The following is a 16,749-nucleotide window of genomic DNA, read 5'->3' as shown; positions in this document are numbered from 1 at the left end:
GATGGTTAACTGCAGAATAATTTCTGTTAACAATTACAATCCTTAGTGCATAGTCCAGATGTATGGCTCTTAACCAATATATTGGCTTTATTAGTTTCTTTTACTCTCAGTGATATTAGTTGACATTGTTGTATAGATGGGTACCCAGTGGGATGTTCATACAAATATGTGAACATGGGTTATTGACAGTGTACAGCAGTCAGTTACCATGGGATTCTCCTCTGGGAGCTGGCAGAGGTATTGGCACTGATGTTAATGTAAACATTGGAAGTCGTGTCCTTTGGATAGTATTCTGTGAATACACAGAGGAATTAATGAAATTAAGGTTGATAAAAACTAAGCAAATAGAATAGTACACCCCCCTCCCCTATTACCTGACACTACCCGGGTACCCACTGTAGGTCCGATTGGGAATAGTTTTAGCATAACCCTGGCAAACGTATTTAGATACATGTATTAAACAATCTGGTCATTCATGCACTAAATTTGATTTAAGTTATATCTTTATTCAACCATATGAAAAATCAGAAGGAATGGGTGCACAGTTAGTAAGAAATGCAAACATTAATGAATTGTAGTGTAACCATAGACATGATAGAGTTCTAGATTATTTTAGTCATTAGACAATATATCATGTGACAAAACACGGGTCCGGGCAGTCCTGTGGGTACCTGGGTCCTACTCAGTACCCACCCGACCCGGGTACCTGAGTTACCCGTCCCACCCCTAGAGTGTTGCAGGTGGATTTGTCAAAATGTGAGGGATAAATATATCTATCATTTGTAAGAGACCCTGGTTGGATAGGTCCCCAGGACTCTGTTACTTGTCAGGGATAAACACGGCCACTAGTCCGTTAGTCCGGGACTAGAAACAGTCTAGACGGAATAGTTGTTTTCTACAAATTTAGTTATTTGACTCTAGTTCTAAATGACCTGCAGACTAGTTGGATATGACCAATGGCTACCCCTGCTTGTCATAAGAGGCATAAATTGGATTTGGTGGTAAAGCTGTGTGACCTTGCTGTGTGACCTGGCTGTGTGTGACCTGGTAGTGTGACCTGACTGTGTGTGACCTGACTGTGTGACCTGACTGTGTGTGACCTGGCTGTGTCACCTGGCTGTGTCCCCTGACTGTGTCACCTGGCTGTGTCACCTGACTGTGTGTGACCTGGCTGTGTCACCTGACTGTGTCACCTGCCTGTGCCACCTGGCTGTGTCACCTGGCTGTGTGACCTGACTGTGTGACCTGGCTGTGTCACCTGGCTGTGTCACCTGGCTGTGTCACCTGGCTGTGTCACCTCACTGTTTCACCTGGTTGTGTCACCTGGCTGTGTCACCTGACTGGCAGCGTGTTGTCGAACCTCAATGGTGTTCACGTTGCCTATATTTTCAGTCACTGGTTTGACTGGGCCCGACTGGATTATATACAGGCCATATCCTGTATATTTTGTGCAGAAGTTGATGTATTGTGCAGTAGTTGATTTATGGTGTGGAAGTTGAAGCATTCTGCAGGAGTTGATGTATTGTGTGGAAGTTGATGTATTGTGTGGAAGGTTATGTATTCTGCAGGAGTTGATGTATTGTGCAGAAATTGATGTATTGTGTGTAAGTTGATGTATTCTGCAGGAGTTGATGTATAGTGCCGAAATTGAGGTATTGTTTGGCAGTTGATGTATTGTGTGTAAGTTGATGTATTGTTTGGCAGTTGATGTATTGTGTGTAAGTTGATGTATTGTTTGGCAGTTGATGTATTGTGTGTAAGTTGATGTATTGTTTGGCAGTTGATGTATTGTGTGTAAGTTGATGTATTGTTTGGCAGTTGATGTATTGTGTGTAAGTTGATGTATTGTTTGGCAGTTGATGTATTGTGCAGAAGTTGATGTAATTCTTCGTGTTTCAGCCTGAAGCTGGAGTGTGAGAAGCTGGCCCAGGAGAAGACAGAGATGCAGAGACATTATGTGATGGTAAGCATTCAATCTCACAAACTGTGCAGTTGTGTCCCTTTATTGTCCCAAGATCTGCACTTGTCCTAGGTTTAAGACACAATTGTCAATACGGCCATCAGATATATCAGTATTTTGGGACAAGCAGAGCAATGACCTAGGACCATAATGCCAATAGCAGGACTTGGCCCAGACCTTCTCATCACTATCAGGCCTTCACCTCACCGGTGGACACTGGGAGTCATCATGACTCACTACATATTGTTTGAGAGTCATGAACACAATTAAGAGTCATGCTAATGTTCAGCCTACAAGATTATTAACAAGAAATAACTTCAAACAGAATATGTTTTTATTTCATCCCTACCCATCATGAATATGGAAATGCCTGTCAGTATCAAACATTCTGTTGATTGAAGCACATGTGCAAATAGAACAATTTCTGCGTCAGTCCTTTGATGTTGCTGTAGGAAATGGTACTGACTGGTATATATATGTTGTATCAAATATGACTCTGCAAACATATAATTAAGCCTCTATTGGATGAAAACCACATCAAATACGCAGGTCATGTGGAACCCTGTGTCATGTGAAACCTTTGGTCATGTGAAACTGTCATGTGAAACCATGTGTCCTATGATACCCTGTGTCATGTAAAACCCTGTGTCACGTGAAACCCTGTGTTATGTGAAACCATGTGCCATGTGAAACTCTGTCATGTGAAACCCTTTGTCATGTGAGACTCATTTGAAACCCTAGGTAATGTGAAACCCTGTGTTGTGTGAAACCAGGTCATGTGAAACCCTCTTGTGTGAAACCCACTGAGTTACTGAGGTTCACTGTATTAAAAATTGACAGCTAACCTCCCAATACAGCACATATCAGGGTTCCATTTTCACAAAGTGATCTTAGCACTAAGACTGTCGTAACTCCCATGCCATAGACCTATAAGTGTCGTAGCACTAAGCTGCTAAGATCATGGTTTGATATGGATCCCAGTTTCATGTCAGGAGCTAACATTGTTCCTGGGCTAGAGAAACCTACTGACATACATTCATATATGTTAGTCCAGGGCTGGTAGAAATTACTTTTATTGCGAGAAGCTGTCAGATATTTTCCATATTGGTATTAAGTATATATTTGCTTACCTCAGATTTCAGAACAGGCGATTTGATGATAGAGAACACTGAATAAGAGCGACAGCTTGTCAGATAAAGTCAGTTTTTACAAAGCTGTCCTCCATGGCACCAAAGACATCTGTGTGCTATTCAATGTCCTTGTTGGTATTTTTTGTCCCATATTTTTTGTCTTCACGTAGTTAACTGAATATGTTGCCATTTTGGCATCATTATTTTAGATTTTCTTGGCAGTTTGGCCGTTTAACATTTTGTATGCACAGATGTCTTTGTGAGTGAGTGAGTATGGTTTTACATCATTTTTAGCAATATTCCAGCAATATCATGGTGGGGGACACCAGAAATGGGCTTCACACATTGTACCCATGTCGGTAATTGAACCCGGGTCGCCGGCTTGACGAGTGAACGCTTTAACCACTAGGCTACCCGACCACCCCTAGATGTCTTTGTGATGAAACTTAAATAAGTTTCTATTTGTCAAAAAGAAAATAGTGCATTTTGGACTAATGTTTTGTAAAAAAGTTACAGTAGGATGTATTTGTTTTACAAGTATCACCCAGGCTGTGCAAGATATCTCAGATTGCAATACTGTTGATTCATGTAGACAATGTAGTTAACATAATTAATGATCAAATTTATATGAATTTCTCGAAAATATGGCTTGTTTTTAAATAATGCTATTAATTTCTATATCATTATAAACTTAGTATATTAATTAGTGATATTCAGATACAATCAGTCCTTGATCCAGTGCCTTCTACCGATGAAATGAAAAAAAGCATTCGCTCGTCATGCTAAAGACCCAGGTTCGATTCCCAACATGGGTACAATGAGTGAAGCCCATTTCTGGTGTCCCCTGCAGTGATATTGCAGGTATATTGCAAAAAACAGCGTAAAACCATACTCACTCACTCATAATAGAGTGTATAAATGAATGCTTTTGGATATAAAATTTCTATTCAAAATGTACAGCCATACGTTTCTTTGATCTGTTATTAATTACACAAAAAATCGTTCATAATCATTCATGTCAATATGCAACCCATATTTATTTTCACTGATGGAATAACATCCTTGATATTTCAAATAATGAAAAACTTGTTCTTTGAGATACTATTGCTAGATTACAGAAAACATTACCAACTGATTATGATCAATAATTGATTGGTTTCACAAGGTAGTTATGACCCAAGATTGGTGATGAAATCCCGATGGATTCCCTGACCTAGTACTAATGTATTCCTAACCAAAAGGGGTTATCACATACTCCTGTCTTTTTGTCAGAGTTGAGAGTCATGAATTCTATAAAATTACTGTGGATATTTCAAAAAGCAGTAATTACAACAGAAGCACATGCTTTACTGAATACAATCACTTAGAGCTTGCGTCTTTTCCATTACTTTACGTCTCACTTACTTTACGTCTCACTTACATGATTGGCCCCCTCGACGTCCCCTTGGCACTTTGTACAACCCCCAATCAGGAATATCAATCCCCCCTCCCATCTCCATCCTCGTCCATGATTACAGTGTACGACACGTCTGTTCTTATAATCAGTGAGAATAGTATCTCAAGAGCTAAATGAATAATTTAGGAACTCTGCCTTGTTTTAGATGTAGCAACTTGCATATGAGCCGAGATAATTTCGTCCAAGAGGCCCCTTATCTTGCGTCTAGATAGATTTCCTCTTCCCTTCCTTCCTGGTTTTGCCTAATCTGTAGATGGCGAGCGCTCATACCCCGGCTGTCGATATCGGCAACGCAGAGGGCCCGAGTTTCTCCTTAATTTTCTGATTACAGCCAAGGCTAGTCTTGGATGCATTAAACAGAGCTGTCCATATTGATTTTTAGTTGTCGCTTTCATCTCTCTCCTTCCCTGCTCAACCCAATCATGTCAGCTCAATAATTATATCGGGCCGTGCATATTGGCTTCCAAAATGGAATTAATTTGTTCCTAACACGAAATGTCGCCTGCCTGGGGCGGTGGAGAGGGTTGCCCCAAGCTGGGTTCGAACCCAGATCATCGCTCATCCTCATAGGTTTTGATTGAAGGAATTACACCTGTTTGTAATGATGAAGGTGGATAATAATATAATGATAATAGTGTATATTGTGTGCTAGGTGATTTAAGATATTTAACTGGGCCTTGCTGATGTAAGCTTTTTAATTGTCTACTGCCTATCAGTGTCATTCAGAAAAAAAGAGAGGATTTTTTGTTTAATTTGAAGTCATAAAACAGTACCAGATACATCCATATTTGATATTTTAGTAATGTGATATCAGGATATACCGTAAATATTAAACATTATGTTTTACTATTCATGAGGAAATTCAATTTTTGATGAGCAGGTAATGGGTTTTTTACCTGGATACAGATCTCTCATTATTTGACCTTTGGATTAATTACATGTCTTTTTTTAATCTTACAAAGATGATAGTGGTGTTTTTCATGTTATTGATCAGTACCCCGTGTAGATCCGGATAATAAGTCTTTAGCAACCCATGGCTGTAGTAAGAGACGACTTATGGGATCGGGTGGTCAGGCTTGCTACTTGGTTGATGCATTGATCGATGCTCATGATGTCAATCACAACGTTGCCTGGTCCAGACTGCTGTCATATAAGTAGAATTTTGCTGAGTATGACTTAAGCAACAAACAAACAAAATGTTGTTAAGTAGTCACATACCCTGCATTATGAGAGTTTTACCACATCTTTCTGGGCTGCTAAAAGTAAGTTGTTTAATTAAGTAACTACGAGGGGTGTTTCAATATTATTTGTCATGAGTCGATACGAATGAAAAGAAACCAAACGCTGTTGATATTTAGTGATGTAATTCATGAAACATTGGCTTGAGACCTCCTGTACACCACTGTCCATTATGTTGAAATTTCCTAAATCATACATGTCAACCTGATATTTGTTATATTGCTTTGTATCGATACATGACCTCATGATACAATACTTGTATATAGTACATGTATCATATCACAGAGTATCGAGAAGCACCATACAAACAATGAATTGTTACATCCTTTATTGCTAATGAAAACTTAAACATTTTGAAAGTTTAGTTTTAGAATATGTCTCTGTGACAACCAGTGATTATTGTAGTATATATTATGTGCATGTATTACAAGTAATATTGCAGTTAGGTTATATGTTGACAATATATATCATATGCAGACAAAGGTAATATTATAACAGTATATATCACCTGAAACAAAGGTAATATTATAACAGTATATATCATCTGCAACAAAGTAATATGGTGAAAATATCATCTACGTCAAAGATAATATATTGACTATACCCGGTATATGTCACCTGCATCAAAGGTAATATGTTGACTATAATTGGTATATGTCACCTACATCAAAGATAATAATTATATTGACTATAACTGGTATATGTCACCTACATCAAAGATAATATGTTGACTATATCCTGGTATATGTCACCTGCAACAAGGATAATATGTTGACTATACCAAGTGGATGTCATCTGCATCAAAGGTAATATGTTGACTATATCCATTGTATGTCACCTGCATCAAAGGTAATATGTTGACTATACCCGGTATATGTCACCTGCATCAAAGGTAATATGTTGACTATACCCGGTATATGTCATCTGCATCAAAGGTAATATGTTGACAATATATGTCATCTGCATCAAAGGTAATATGTTGACTATACCAGGTATATGTCATCTGCATCAAAGGTAATATGTTGACTATATATGTCATCTGCATCAAAGGTAATATGTTGTCATCTGCATGTTATAGCATCTTAGACCACTGAACGAACAGTGCCCTTCACCACCAGTCCAACTGATTTGATATTGTAGATTTTCATACTTTCAAGGCTAATGCTGTTCCTTTTCTTTTCAGTACTATGAGATGTCCTACGGACTCAATGTGGAAATGCACAAACAGGTATGTTAGTTTCATATGTGTTCATGTAATTAGCAATCTCATTAAAATAAGATCTTAGTTGGCGCTACCGATAAACAAAGATCTTTGTTTAGCGGTAGCAGGAACTAAGAGCTGATTTTAGTGAGATTGTGTATTTAGTATTGAGGAACCGCTAAACAAATGCAGACCCAGTGGTCAAAATGTCTGACATCCTGACACGTTACTAGTGCTATCAACCAGTTGTTTGTCTGGATCAGATTTTGAAAGAAACTCTTAACAGGATCGGGTGGTCAAGCTTGCTAACTTAACTGATGCATGTCATTGTATAACAACTGCTTAGATCAATGCTCATGATTTCAATCACTGGATTGTCTGGTCCAGACTTGATTATTTACAGACTGGTGCCATATAACTGGAATACTACTGAGTGCAAGCGTCAACAACAAACAAACTGAATCAGATTCAATTATTTGGTTAGAGGCTGTGACGATATGTCTGGAATATTGGTGCCTGCAAAATAAGACATTCACTCACTCTTGATATTAACATAAGCATTATCTTGTTTCAAAATAAGGATTGATAAAAGAAAAGTAAACTTCAAAAGCAACTTGCATTGTCAACATTCATTTTACAATATTTACCTCTAAGACAGCATTTGTGTGTATTGTTTTTAAACAGCATGAAAATTTAAATCCCACCCACACATTCAGCGGAAATGATGTTTGTTTATGGTGAATAACTAAACAATAAATCAAAACCAAAATTCTTCCTTGAATAGTTTTATTCTCACATGACCGTCAGTGTGCATTTTCTGATCCTTCATTACAATCAGTACTAGCTGCAAGATCCAGCTGTGAGGCCATGATGATATAAGGAATGGGAGAACGCCCCAAGATCAATGACAACAAAGCACATGTATGACCAGAAACACTTGTAAAACTTTGAACTGTTTCTTGTTGGTATTGCTAATATTTGCCATCAGCTTAATAGATCACCTTTATCAGGTGCTATGTAAATGAAAGCCTTGGGCCTCGCACTATGTGTAACAGGCAATTGATTTTATATGACTTCTTCACATTCAAGCACGACAAACACGAACCAAATGTACACGCAAAATTTGGTGAAAGCACGTTGCCCCCTGTTTGTACACAGAGGTAAACTTTGCAGACATACAACAAACAGAATAAAATGAAAACAGAAAATGTGAGGAAGAGGCAGTGAACATCCAAACTGGCGGCTTAGTTAATATTTGCTCAATTTTGTAAACAGTTTTTCACGTTGCCTATTAGTGATGCTACCATTAGGAGTCTCAGGAATGATTAATGTGGAGTTGTAGTGTTATTGACATGCTGGAAGCGTATGGCGTGTTCGATGGCCAGGGGGCGATGGCACTTGATGCTGATGCCTCTTCAGTGGATGTGATCCGTGTATGATCAGTAGATATCTTCAGTGGATGTGATCCGTGTGTGTGAGCTGTTGGTATCTTCTGTGGATGTGATCCGTGTGTGATCTGTTGGTGTCTTCTGTGGATGTGATCCATGTGTGTGATCTGTTGGTGTCTTCAGTGGATGTGATCCGTGTGTATGATCTTTTGGTATCTTCTGTGGATATGATCCGTGTGTGTGAGCTGTTGGTATCTTCAGTGGATGTGATCCGTGTGTATGATCTTTTGGTATCTTCTGTGGATGTGATCCGTGTATGATCTGTTATGTATCTTCAGTGGTATGATCCGTGTATGATCTGTTGGTATCTTCAGTGGATGTGATCCGTGTATGATCAGTAGATATCTTCAGTGGATGTGATCCGTGTGTATGATCTGTTGGTATCTTCCGAAAAACAATTTCAGATGGCCTTGACAATCATGTTGCTTCTTTCTTTCAGAAAAAACACATGGCAAAAACCAAATACTTCCAGAATATTTCCAAGCTCACAATATTTCTCTATGACAGTAATTTTGTTTCTTCAAAGAATCCTATCATTTTCCATGATCTGGTTTTGATTTGCCAGCCCTCATATGGACCCTGCCAATGTTAAATTTACCCAGATTACACAATCAATATGTGAGACTATTTGCTCAGCTTTATATAAGCATCATCAAACACACCTCGCAAATGTGGCTGCAGTTCCTGGTCTGGCTTACCCTGTGAATTACAACAGCTGAATATGAGCACATATTAAGAGTCTTCATATGGGTATAGCATGGCAGGCAGGCGGGCAGGCAGGCAACTGCATCCCAGAGAGCAGAAAGCTGAAGTAAAGAGACACATCTATCTCATTTAAATAGCAGTATCAGTGTAGTGTTACAAAGGTCCATGTCTGGCGAACTGAAAGGAAGCGATATAATTGAAGTTTGAACGACAGATGTTTAATTTTTGTGCTTTAAACAAACATTTGGATTATGTTTGAAGTTGATTTTTCCTGGATATTTTTTGGCCTGGCGCCTGCTGGGGTCTGTGTCAACGGATGATTGATGCTGGTTGTTCTCTGAAAGTGGTGTTTTGTGCTTCTCAGACACTAGTTCATCATTGGTCATTTGAAGGTTATTGATTTGGGTTTTTTGATACTTGTTTAACATGTTTAAATCATTGGATATCTTATACAAGCATCATATTTACAATTGTAGTAAGGTTGCAATATTACACTCTTCCAACAGCTTAAAAATATCAAAAAAATCATAACACCTAGTAAACTGATGCATAAAACAATATATATATATATATATATATATATATATGTATATGTATATATATATATATATATATATATATATATATATATATATATATATATATATATATTCTTCTTATATATATTCTTTGAGTAAAAACTTTCACGATTGCAAATGATATATGATATTAATATCAGCATTTGTAGAAAAGTTGGGTTTAGATTCTGACTTCTTTCATTTCTCGTCAGAAGAAACAAAGTAATTAACACATCTGGATGCTGATCTTGTTTCTTCAGAGGTTTAACAGGTGCACACAAAAACATGCAACATATATGCAACAGGTGCATGTTTATCAGATTGAAACATCATCTTATATTTCTTGATAATCTGTAGGAATCTAAAAATGAATCTCCGCATACTTAATGCTTCTTCTTGTATGACTGGTGTATCAGTCTGCGCTACTTCTTGGACATGTGAGACGTGGAATAAATGCTGTGAGTTTCTTTGCATATCTAAGACCGCCCCCGTGGTGTAGTGGTAAAGCGTCTGCCCTGAGAGCGGAAGGTTCAGGGTTCGATCCCTGTTTGATGACAGTAGAAAGAGAGCGTATGGAAATATTCAAAAATTGTATTGCATTTACAATGTTTTCATGTAAGTTCTAAAAGAAATATCTGGGGATCGTATACTAAAACATATCCGCAAATAGGAAATGACATTTTGTGTATGTGTAAATATAAGCAACAAAACCCTTTCTATATTTATAAGATAGCATAGTTGGTTGTACGATTCTGACTGTATTAGGAGCATGTGTCTATGAATCACTCCCCTATTGCTTGTCAGTCAGTGTCTAAATAGGTACCTTGCAGTTGTCATGGTGATGTAGCAGGGCGTGGAGTCATCCCACAGATGACATCCTTACCTTGTCAGCTTAACCTCTTTGGTCATGTGGACAAGGCGTCCGATCTCGGATTAGAAGGTCCTTGGTTCGAATCCCATCATGGGACTGGGACATTCTATGGCCGCTACATTGGCGCCCAACGTGGGTCTAAGCACGTTCATATCAAATTCGAGCAAAATAAGCCTCAGTACCCTACTATGCATCCCGAGATGTGCACTCTGTTGACGGGGTAGTATGTAGCAGGGCGTGGAGTCACTGGAAATTTTATGGCCGCTACAGTAATGTTAAAGAACATATATTGCTGTTTAGCTCACCTGACTTTATGCTTGTTTAACCTTTCTGATCTAGTATAATAGATCAATTACTGAGCTTTGTGTTTTGTAAGGTCCTTCAAATCTTCTTCCATCTGCATCTAACAAGCATGTTGCATGATGTCTTTTTTGGCCATATGATCAAAACCATTAAAACGTCTTTTACTTAATACAAACCTTGGATGTTGCCATCCAGATGTTTGCTGTCAAGAATGTCTATAATTAATTAAAGGGACATTTCTATGAAGCCATGATTAGTTGATACAGAAATATGTTAATCCAAACAATTTCCCTGGGGACATTACTGTCCTAATGAACAGGGTTTTGCCATAGTGTCATGAATGAAAACAATGCTTGGAAATATTGTCTTGTACAAAGAACTATTTAGAACTCTGTGAAACGGGGCTGCCTGAAGTTATTCTTGGAATTTGATTGCATCCTCCAGTGATTTTCCTGATAACTGCTGCACACAGATTATTGACATCAGAGATTCTTCCTCCATGGACTTCCACTTGGCACTGGAGAGTCTTTTGGCACATGTCATGAAGGTCAAAGGTCAAGGTCATGCAAGAGAAAAAACTAAGTTTGCCGTTACACATTCTCAAAAAGGTATTGATTCATGGATCATCAAACTTGTAATGTACCTTCTCTAGGATGGGGTACTGCTTTGAAAAGGATTTGGTCAATATAAGATATCATCTTTTGGCCTTTTGTAAAACATACATCATTGTCAATATATGAGTCTTGGTTATCTTTCTTCAGGAATGAAACCTTATACAGTCAAGTCTCGTTAATCCGACAATTGGCTTTATCCGACACTAAGGGTGGGAACAAATTAAATCAGTGCTATTTAGACCCGTTAATGCGACAGTCTTGCAGTCCGACACACCTAATTTGCAAGGAATTACCGAAATCACTCATTAATCAGTCTCGTTAATCCAACACTGATCAGCTTACTCCATGGTCATCTGTCCGCGACTACACAGACCCGTGTTTTGATGCGAAACGAGTCGGCGAGTAGCTGTATATTTCCATGGATGCAGCGATAAATTTTCTTAACAAACAATTACTGCTTTAAATAAACAGAACAGGATTAATCACATGCCTAGATTACCTGAATCTCATAAAATCGGATAAAAGTTCTCACTACTGCTGAGGACATCCCACTACAGGTCACGTCAGAACGACCTTTCGCAAACTTTGACCAACCAATGAAATTACTAACAGGAAGTCAACATTAGCCACTAAGAAAGCAGCTTTCTTAAGCATTGCGGTACTAGTTTCAAATTGGTGACTTCGATTCCAGACTATGCTTATAAAAATATTTCGAATCAGTCATACATTAGAAACATGATTAGAAAACATATTCCGCTAACAATGTAACATAACAATATGAATACAATGTATTTGCATGTATCTTGTCAAATCCTACCACATCAAAGTCATCACAGGTCAAGGTCATCTTTGAGGTTATTGTGAAATATGGCTGAGTCATTTATTGTTACTGTTGCACTTTTATTTGGGCTATCCTGAGACATCGGTAATTGTTGGACCTGAAGAAGTTGTGTTAATTAGGGTCAAGGTCTGGAAGTAATGTGTTTGGACTGGAAATGCAGGGTTGTACATAAAGACTTCGAGTTTTGAGGAAATGGTAGTGATGGGACTGCTTCTGTTTTTGCAGGTAAATGTAAACGCCTCTGGTTGCATCATGTGATGTTGAATTATGGTAAAACCTGAAAAGAACTTTTTCTTTGACAATAATCAATAACAAAACAACAAAGGGTTATGGTTTAAATTTAATGTGATGTTTTTTATACAATTGTTTGAAGTTGTAGTAAAGCATTATCTGTGGGATTGAATGCATTATAATCTTGGGATGGAGCCTGACATAAGGAGATAATGCTTTATACTCGTTAGGATGGTGGGGTAGCCTAGTGGATAAAGCGTTCGCTCTTCACGCCAAAGACCCGGGTTCGATTCCCCACATGGGTACAATGTGTGACGCCAATTTCTGGTGTCCCCTGTTGGATATTGCTGGAATATTGCTAAAAGCAGCATAAAACCATACTCACTCATACTCATTAGATAAAGCAACTTTTAGAAAACTTGCTGCTGTTGTCGAAGATGATTATCGCTACTTGATGGGCTTGTCACCCGCCGTCACCTGTGAATACATACAGTGTATTAGTACCATGGTCTGGTTCCAACAAGATGGAACCCGGCTCAGACCAATGAACACTCAGGTTACAATATTTTTTGTGCAACATATGTCCTCGTCCTGTGGACACCTACTCCACATATTGCTTCAGTGTCAGGCAACAGTTGAGTTCACACAGTCTGTACTTGGAGTAGACCTCCTTTGACTTCTGTGAAGTATAATTGGCATAATTTAGTTAGTTGTTTCATTAGTAAACTCCAAATAAACACGCGTCTCTACTACACAGCACAGATGTCGGTTTCATGTGCGATGGAGGAATGTAGTGTATGCAAGCCTAGTGAAGTATTGACAATGTCTAGAGGGAAAAGGAATCAAAGAGTCTTATATTCCATAAAGGAACAAAACTAGGGTGGTTTGGGTGTCTGTCATTTGTGCAAATGCACGCATTGCATTGACACCTCAACAACGAAAATGTTGCTTTTGTGCTAGTCAGAACTTGTTATTCACCAAAAAAAATAGTTAAAAAATGAAAAGAATTTCTGTGTGGATAAGTTAGCACTGAATGAGCGTGTTGTATTAGCATCTTTTTAAAGGAAGGTGAAGACCAAGAGCCGGTTCCTTCATGTTCTGGGGCTTGAAAGAGTTTCCGTTTCTTTAAAGGAAGAGCTTTAGATTAGGGTGATGCTTGAACTTGAAGTAAGTTGGTGTCTATGTCTCAATTGATGCAGCTGATTCAGTTTGTGAAGGAGGCTCAGCTCTTGTGATCCTTGAGTTCTTGTGTAAGAGGTTTGATGATGACGATGATGATGATGATGATGATGATGATGATGATGACAACGACATGGACAACAATGACAAGGAAGATGATAGGGAACCATACAGTTGGAGAATAAAGAAGAAAACTCTTTAATGATGATAATGATGATGATGATGATGACGATGACGACGATGACATGGTTGATGATGAAGATGATGACGACGACGACATGGACAAGGATGACAAGGAAGGGGATAGGAAACCATACAGTTGGAGAATAAAGAAGAAACTATCTAATAATGATAATATTGATTAAAGGTATCGGTCTTGTGAATGCCAATGCAACATTAACTCTATTAACTCTCTGAACAGGGTAATACCGGTACAGTTAGAGCTAACTCAAAGGAGCATTTTGAGGAAAAGGAATATTTTGATTTATAATAATGATGATGATAATAAAAGCCAAACTTTTCATTTGTATCACAGACTTATTCAGAGGTGAATTTGGAGGATAAAGAATAAATTGAAGGATAATAATAACAACAATAATTATGGTAATGCGAACTGTTCTGTTACGTGGATCTCGTGTTGAATGTAAAGATGAAGAAAAATTCATCCTAGAGCAAATGACCTGGTTTTTTATGGTCCTGACAAAACAAAAAGCATTATGAACAAAAACATTTATTCTGACATCTTTTACTTCTGTTTGTCCACGCTTCATACTAAACAATGCCATACCAGGCCAACAACTGTAAAAAGGGAAGTCTCTCTTTGGTCAGTGGAGAAATAAAAAAAATTATAAAAAAATAATTACTTTCTTAAAAGATCAGATCAGGTGGATTAATGATCCAAGTAATAGTAATTTATAATAATGATAATGGTGAGTATTATCTCTGCAGATCTGTTGTTAATTTTGTGAGACCAGACATAAGATGAATTTCCAAATTGAAGCATCTAACGCTGGTGGTAGTCATGATAAGAATACTTCCATCAGCAACCCATTTTTTGTAATAAGTAAAAATCTTTGGGGATTTTATATAGTAATTGAGATTTTTTTTTATGCGTGGATGAGAGATTGGGCAGTGTAAGTGTGGCACTATTTTCCTAACGAAGATCTATCAGCTGTCAGTGGCTGCAGTCACATTAACTCTGTCACTATTTCCCCAAAGTCTTCACGGCATTTTCTATGTTACGTTTTTGCCGCCAGCATGAATGTTAGCTAACGCAGATGGAAATTGTCCACACCGTATCATCACAAAAGTCTCATTCTCTTTTTTCCCCAGGCGTGATATCTTCTTGATGACTGTCCTCGCAAGCTGGTAATCAGCTGCTGTGTAATAAACCTCCATTACTTTCTCCCAAGTGGTTGCTTGTAAATAGCATTTATGATGAAATCTTTGGGGAGTTACCTCCCTTGAGCCACACTATAACCAGAGTGTGTGGTGCTGGTTTTGGTGATATATGGATTTGCAGATTATAAAGACAACGTCTCATGAAAAAGAGAGATGATTCTATACATATTGGATTACGATCTCTGATATCGTTTTGTGAAAAAAGATTAAGTCTGGCAAACTTTGTTTTTCTGGACCAGTGTGTGCATAAAGTGGAATGCCTGCAGTCATGAATATGGCATTTGCGTGCCATTTTAGTGTGGAGAAATGGTAATACATGTTGATGAGTTTGTGAGAAAGAATTGATTTTCAAAGGGATTATTTTCAGCCTACACATGGCCGAATGTCAGACATGTCGTGGATGGAAGTAGGGATCCTTTCACTTCATGATTTTATAGAAAGATTTGATTATTGGAAATAGTTCTCGAGAAAATACTACTTAAATTAACACGCATATAAGGCAAGGATAAGGATCTGAAACACCTTCTGAGTGGGTGAGGATCATGTGTAAAACAATTTTTCTTTCCCTTTCATTCAATTTTAGCGTTATGCTGAAGTGAACTCATTCCAAGGAAAGCCTTTTTTTTAAAAGTGGTTTGTGGATTCTGATGACCCCTAAAAATGAAAAATGGGAACAGGATAAATTCTAAAGAGCACCATTTTGTTTATTCAGATGAATTCTAACTAATGTGTTCACCATGAAACAAAATGTGCACATAATAGGACAAGTGCTTAAGTGCAAACTTTGTTTTACAATGAGATAAGCTTATCTAATACTGCACAAATTGCAACATATTTGTAAACAACATAATAATATTTTTATAAATTGTCTTGTTATTCCAAACATGAGTTATCAAACATGGTGATTAAGTTAGCTCTGGTTTTCACTTTGGAATGAGACGCTGGTGTTGAGTGCAAGTCAATCTTGTATGCAGATGAACACAACTTATTTCAACAACAAAAAGTAAGGATGACTTTTTTAAATTTCATGATGTGAAGGTGTGCTTCTTAATCTTGATCAAATAGCAACTGATATTGTGAGACTGTAATGAAGATTTTGTCAAACTTATCACAAGCGCTCATATATTCTTGTGGTTTAAAGGAAGTCCTTTCAAGGAGCCATTCATTCCAAAATTGTTTTTCATATGTGAATGTTTGAGTCCTTTAGTAATTATACTTAGAGGATGATTTAGAAGCAAAAACATTCCAATCCTCAAATCAATGTAAATGTCAATGTATGTCTCATCAAGCGAGTCTGAGAGACATTCTTCTGTTATTCCCAGACAAGTAACAAAATTTTCCAGAGACCAATTAAGAGGCCCCAAATCCATATTAATTACCGAATCTAAGTTCAAACCATGTTTCCCATGATTCATTGCATTGAATCCAGCCAATGATCATTGGTCCATCCCTGTTCGACTTCAGTCGTTAATGGCTGTCACTTCCAACTGTATTAGTCTGAGAGTAATCAAGTGAAACTGGCTACGAGAAATAATTCAATCTTTTACCTCGGTGTTGTTAGGAACGTCCAATCAAAGATAGCACAAGTCACATGTCTAACCCATCGTTACGGG

The 16,749-nt window shown here is 37.9% G+C and overlaps 1 protein-coding gene across 3 annotated transcripts in view; it reads left to right on the top strand.

Moving 5' to 3' along the window:
* LOC139468329 (transducin-like enhancer protein 1) overlaps positions 1 to 16,749 on the top strand; it is an 80,737-nt gene that overhangs the window by 19,090 nt on the left and 44,898 nt on the right. For all 3 annotated transcript variants that reach the window (XM_071250431.1, XM_071250354.1, XM_071250270.1), the window contains exons 3-4: positions 1,900 to 1,963; positions 6,969 to 7,013. In XM_071250431.1, coding sequence (XP_071106532.1) covers positions 1,900 to 1,963; positions 6,969 to 7,013 — 109 coding nt within the window. The remainder of the gene's footprint in view (positions 1 to 1,899; positions 1,964 to 6,968; positions 7,014 to 16,749) is intronic.

This window comes from Haliotis cracherodii, unplaced genomic scaffold (assembly GCF_022045235.1).
Source record: "Haliotis cracherodii isolate W230 unplaced genomic scaffold, xgHalCrac1.p SCAF_1, whole genome shotgun sequence".
Lineage (NCBI taxonomy): Eukaryota > Metazoa > Mollusca > Gastropoda > Lepetellida > Haliotidae > Haliotis > Haliotis cracherodii.
Note: the sequence above shows the minus strand (reverse complement) of the source record. Positions and strands in the feature narration are given on the sequence as shown.